Source organism: Atta cephalotes (assembly GCF_000143395.1).
Source record: "Atta cephalotes unplaced genomic scaffold scaffold00048, whole genome shotgun sequence".
In the NCBI taxonomy this organism is placed as follows: Eukaryota; Metazoa; Arthropoda; class Insecta; order Hymenoptera; family Formicidae; genus Atta; species Atta cephalotes.
Window position 1 is genome coordinate 1,987,338 of NW_012130112.1, and position 6,303 is coordinate 1,993,640.

Consider the following 6,303-nt stretch of genomic DNA (forward strand, 5'->3'; position numbering starts at 1 on the left):
ACACACACACACACACACACACACACTACACACACACACACACACACACACACACACACACACACACACACACACACACACACACACACACACACACACACACACACACAGAGAGAGAGAGAAGGGGGGGGGGGGGGAAGAGAAGGAGCGAGAAGCCGTTTACGCTTGATGCAAGATCGAACGCATCAGGAACGGAAAGTTCTTCGAAGAGCTTACCGGAAAAAGGTAAAGGAAAGAGATTCCGCACGTTCCTGCGTTTGCCCTTTTACTTCTTTATGCGCGGCGCGATGCTGAGCGTCGCATCGTCAAGAACTCGATCGAGATCTCTCAATGTTGGAATTGAAGTCGGTGTAGTATTGGTACCACCGTTAGTGAATACCGAACCGCATGATAATTGGTATATTTGCATTTACAAGAAATCAAATTAAATTTCAAATTTGTTGAGCTAAATTGTGATCGAACGATGAAGAGAGAGTGTGGTCTGAATAATGGTCCGAATAATATTCCGCATGATGGTCTGTGCACACATAATGGCTTCAAATAATGGCTCGAATAATAGTTCAAATAATGGTCCGAATAACGGTTTCAGAGATGATCCATAAAAACATCTAGTATTAAAAAATGTGTAATATTCAGTTCATCAATTTTTGAATTTAAAGATATCAGACATGACAAAAATGTGTCACTCCCGGGGATTTTAATGATTTCTCATCTTTCAACACCTGCCTTTATCGCGCGCTCGTATATTCGTATAGTGCCATAATCCATCGAAATTGCGGAATGGAAATATTGCGGTCGTATGGTACATCGTTAGGAAAGGAGTACTGGGAAAGAAATAGCGTCTCGCTTGGTAAAGCTTCTACCTTCGAGACTCTTTTTGTACCGCATATCTCGCCTATGTACTTGACGGGAAATGATCCGTATGCTTTTTGCCGCGTATCTTTCCTCTACATACCTGAAGAGAATGACCCGTACAGAAAACCGCCCATAGGAAGGGAATTTTCCAGACTCTGGATGCCACTCCGCAACCGGCCACTACACCGACGATCAGACTGACCTTCAGGAAGAGCATCAGCTGCAACGCCCTCCTCCTCTTCATCTTTTCGCGTTGTTTTATCTCGAGTTGCATGCTGCACGTGTACCTGCATGTGTACAAGCGCGACTTACATAATGTGTAAATCCAGGAGGACCGAGAAAGGGGGACACGCGAAACTTTCGGGTGGAGATAATTCAGAAAAGTAAAGTTTGAAATTACAAGGATGAAAATGTACAAGTTACCTTAAGAATAATAAATTGTGTACAATTCGCAAACTTTTACGCGTGAAAAAACATAGTTGGAGTCCGTTAATGAAAACGAAAATGTCGGAATTGTATTATAGAAGCGCGACCGCGCATTAGATTGTACGTTATAAAAAAAATATATTTTTTAGAAGATCTATTCAGTTATTATAAATTAATATTAGATCGTAATATTAGATCATAATAAAAGGATGTTCACACCGTGACACGACCGTAATAAAAAGATGTCCATACCTCGATACGATCGCAGCCTTGACGAGGTAGTAACCGGAAATTACTAGCAGCAGGACGACTGGTAAACCGTACGCGTAAACTGTTGCCGTGGCTCCTAGAAACCTATAAAATCAATAGGAGTGAAAGATTAAATGTTCGTAAGTAAATTAATAAGAAGGACACATAACACAAAACTTATTTGTATAGACACATGTTTATATAAATTTTATTATATATATTTAATTTGTACGATAAATGTAATAAAAAATTATCGAAAGATTGAAAAAAAGATATTGCTGCATTCAATATAATTCTCGCTCTGTTTATTAAATATTTGAGTTATTATTGTTCTTACAATCAAAGACTCGAAAGAGCTGGAATTTCAGTTCTGTTAAAGGCTAAAAATATTGCATAAAAATTCACTCCAGCTTGCAATTCTCATAAGGAAATAGGAAATAGGAGAAGCATGAAGAAAGATGACAGAAATATTTATCAGCTGCCGTTTATTAAGTCTCACCCAAGGTCTCACCTATAAATCGCACGTGCGAATACGCGAAGGGAATACCAAAAATCCCGTCGTTTTCTTCAGCGAAAAACAGATTGGGTCAAAGAGCGAGTGTCTACAAAATGCGCGATTTTATCGGGATTCTGACGATATCAAACCCATTTTCAACATTCGCCTACTTTGCACATGTCGGCAGTTCGATTTTTATACACGTCGCACGAAAGAAATATTTCCCGCCATATATTTTTCTTGATTACATCTCGGATATTCGCAATCAGACGAGATGAAATTGTAACGAATGAAAACAACTTTTCTCTCGAGTCCAAATTGAAACTGTCGTAGAGAAAAAAAATTAAATAAAATCAACGCAATTGTTATTAGATACCATAACAACTAACGATATATATAATAATAATAATAATATACAGAATGATTTGAAAGTTGAAAATCAAAATCATTTTTTATTTAAAATTATGCGGCACTGAAAAAAAGTTTAATTTTAAGATATTAAAATATTTTGTTCTTGTCTCTATTTTTTAAACATCTAGATGTTTTAGTTTTAAACTTTTTCCATAAACAAAACTCTGTGTTTGAATTTAAAATATTTTCAATCCAAACACTTAATGTTTTGTTTATTGAAAAAGTTTAAAACTAAAACATCTTTGTATTTTCAATCCGAACATTAAACGTTTTGTTTATTGAAAAAATATTGCAAAAAATTCACTTCAGCTTATTTAAAATTAAAATATCTTTAAGTGCTTAAGAAATGGAGACAAGAACAAAAGATTTTAATATCTTAAAATTAAACATTTCTTTTTTCAGTAAACGACGTTGTAATACTACTATTTTTTTACTTCGCAAGACTTTAATTCCATTTCCTCTTTTCTTAAATCTTTTCATCTCTTTTTAATACTTGTAACAATGGAATTGTTACGTTGAACTGAAATTATTACGAGTGCTATTATTGATCTCGCTACAATTTTACTACCCATTTTCTGGAAACCGCCGAGAGATTAAAAGTCAGATTAGATCCTTAATTCCAACGTCAACAATCTTAAATTAAAACAAAGAAAAAAAAAGGAAAAATACGTGAATAAATCGAGGAAGCTGGATACGCTATGCAAATGAATTTTTGCGGAAGAAAATTGCTTTCATGATAACAGCGTCGCTGAATGCAATAAAAATTTTTAACATACATTTTACAATCATCAATTAATATTAAAATCATTTTCATTAACTTTAAAGAATTTTAACACGCTTAATTTTCTCTTTCTTCTAAAACGTTAATTTGAAATTAATGCTTTCACGTATGAAATTGCATATGAAGCAAAAAAAGAGAAACATCTACTTTTAAAGTATTACATTTATAAAATAAAATCGATCTATATATGTATAAAGTCTAAATATTTAAAAACAAATAAAATGTAAATTTTTACAAAAAATATAACTGCGCTGAATTAACCAAAAATTTATAATAGAAAATATGTTCCATAAAATATTCGATATAATTAATATATTAATATTATAAAACATATAATAAATATCTTGGAATTTATAATTTTCCGAGGGATGCAAAGAAAAATCGCATATCTACCTACACGCAATGATACAAGATACATGCTTGTATCGAAATACCTTGCTTTGAAAAATAGCAAGAATCTCATTCGAGTTCGGTATTCCGGTTTGTCGTCGTTGGGTGAACCTGATTTAACGAAAATTGGTCGTTCGACAAGATTTCACCGCGGGACAGAGGCAGATGGCAAGGAAGACGAAAGAAAGGAAGAGATAGCACAAGGAACAGTGGGTGGAAGACTCTGAAAATAAATAAATGATCTGCCCTGTGTACACGCAACATTCCTCCGAAGGACATTTCCGCTTTTCCCCCGTCCAATATCTTGATGATAGTTCGAGCATGGAAAAAGAATTCCGGCGCTCTTCCGTCAGAAGATTCTCTTGGAAAAACTGAACCCCCATCATCGTTACCGCGCGCGCGCTGCCGTGTCGTCTCCACCTACCCTTCGTTGGCAACCCCCAGCGAATAAAGTGGGTCGCAGCAGTGGAACGCGAGCACGACGGAATGTGCATATTAGGAACAGAGAGCTGCATTAACTCACGCTCTCACGAAGAGAGACGCAAATGCCTGGTAATTTTCGCGGTGCGGTAAGTTTTACCCGACAGGGAAAACGATTTTCTCTTGACTGAGAACAGATGGAACAAACTAACAAATCACTCTGTGTGAACCGAGATAAATATAAAATGTCAAGTTTAATAAGAGTTATTTATCTCTCAGATTAAAATAATGTAAAATTGTTGAATTGTAATATATTATTCTTTACATATCGGATAATCAAAATATCAATATAATGTGCTATTTAATATTTATTTTATTTTTAAGTTGTCGCAAATATTAAATAGAACTGAAAATAAACATTTCAAGATCAATACAAACCTAATTCAACACGTAAAATGCAAGCAAAAGAATAAAATGCAGATATAAAATAGTCCAAATTCTTATTTTATGAAAATGTAAAAGTAGCAAATGAAGTGAGTGTCAAATGAGTGTCAAGAAGTTTTAGACCACCGAATAAATACGAAAGTAAAAACGAACTGACGAAAAAGTTTAAGCTAATAATTTAATTTTAAAAAATATAACGTGTTTAATACTACAAGTTAACAAGTCTTCTTTCAAGACTTTGACATTATAAAAAAAATTGTTTCATAAGAATTTTAAGAACAATTAATTATTAAATTATATTATAATCTCATACACTGTATCTTGTTATCATATCTTACCTTATTTTTATATTGTATTTAACTTGCAGTAAATCAAGCGTACAATACAAGAATTATATATAATAATTGAAAACAAATCTCAGATTAATAAGAAATTTTCATATATTTATTATACATGTATATAATCTGTCAATTTGTTTTGACGACTAGAATCTTACCAGCAGTTGAAGGGAGTGAGATCAACAACATCCCAGAAATTATGACTTTCATGACTCTGCAAAAGAGCCGCCGCTACGAGACTGATCAACGGCGTGCCCCAGGCAAACAGACTGTACTTCATGTACGTTGGTGGGTCATCGCGACGCGGCAGCGACGCCACGGTAGCGTACAGATGATGGCACATCGCTGCCAACCAGCAGACCACCGATACCCGAAGATATTGCAGACTCAGACCGAGCGAAATGCAGAGTTCCGAATCCTGAAAATCAATAAGAAATATCGTTGTAATCGATGTCTGCAAAGGCCCATTATCTTTAGAATAAAAGTCAACGTTCTTTGTGACGCAAATAGAGACCTTCAGTCGCTTCTAATAATCCAGAAATTAGTTGAAAAACTTGAATTTAATGAAACGCTGCAATTTATTCGCAATTAAAGTAATGCAATTAATATAAATTAATATTTATGTGTCTGAAAGATACGTGTGTAAACATAAAGATGAAATTAATTCTAGATTATCGGAAAAAGATCCTATTATAATATGAATATCACAATGCGCATATGCGCGTATATGTACATTATATACGTAATTAAATTATAATATAAGAAGAAAATTTTAGAGCTGACATTAATTTTGATACTTTTCCATATTACAAATGCAAAAATTAAAATAAATTTCATTCTTAATTAAAAAGAATATAAATATAACAAAAACAGTATATCGAAGAGCGAATGACATAAGGCATTGATCTTTTCACTCGATCTATGAGTTATAGTGGATCATGAATTTTGTATATACGAACGGAATCGTCCAGCAATATTTTTCAGCGCGGATAAACGTCATCGTCAATTTGTTCCATGAACGGCGCGAGTATATGAGTAATTCAGGATAGTAGCCTAAACGCACAGCTCGTGGATATTGCGAATATAACCAGCGAATTATTCACGCTGAAAATCCCACAATGTCGATCGATATATCTATTCTGCGTGCAATATCACAAAATAATCGATCGATACCGACGTTAACAAACACGCCGTTGATTCGCTAATTTATGGAACAGGCCGCATTGGATAAATAGCATGGCAGTATTATTGTGTAGTAATGATGTATGAAAGCTCTTAATATCCTCGTTGTACTTTCATGGCTAAAATAATTTGCCGCAATAGCTATGTAACACACACACACACACACACACACACACACACACACACACACACACACACACACACACACACACACACACACCACCTAGTAATTATATAACTAAACTTACTTCCTAGTATACGTACGTACTAACTTAACCGTTAATACAGTATAGTAATAAACTAAAGTATAC

General features: G+C 34.4%; 1 protein-coding gene across 1 annotated transcript in view; it reads right to left on the bottom strand.

The window, feature by feature from the left end:
• Positions 1 to 895: 895 nt before the first annotated feature.
• LOC105622803 (cadherin EGF LAG seven-pass G-type receptor 1-like) overlaps positions 896 to 6,303 on the bottom strand; it is a 63,864-nt gene continuing 58,456 nt past the window's right edge. The window contains exons 3-5 of the mRNA XM_012204214.1: positions 4,969 to 5,228; positions 1,534 to 1,635; positions 896 to 1,142 (exon numbers count right to left, since the gene is read on the bottom strand). Of these exons, the coding sequence (XP_012059604.1) occupies positions 896 to 1,142; positions 1,534 to 1,635; positions 4,969 to 5,228 (609 nt within the window). The remainder of the gene's footprint in view (positions 1,143 to 1,533; positions 1,636 to 4,968; positions 5,229 to 6,303) is intronic.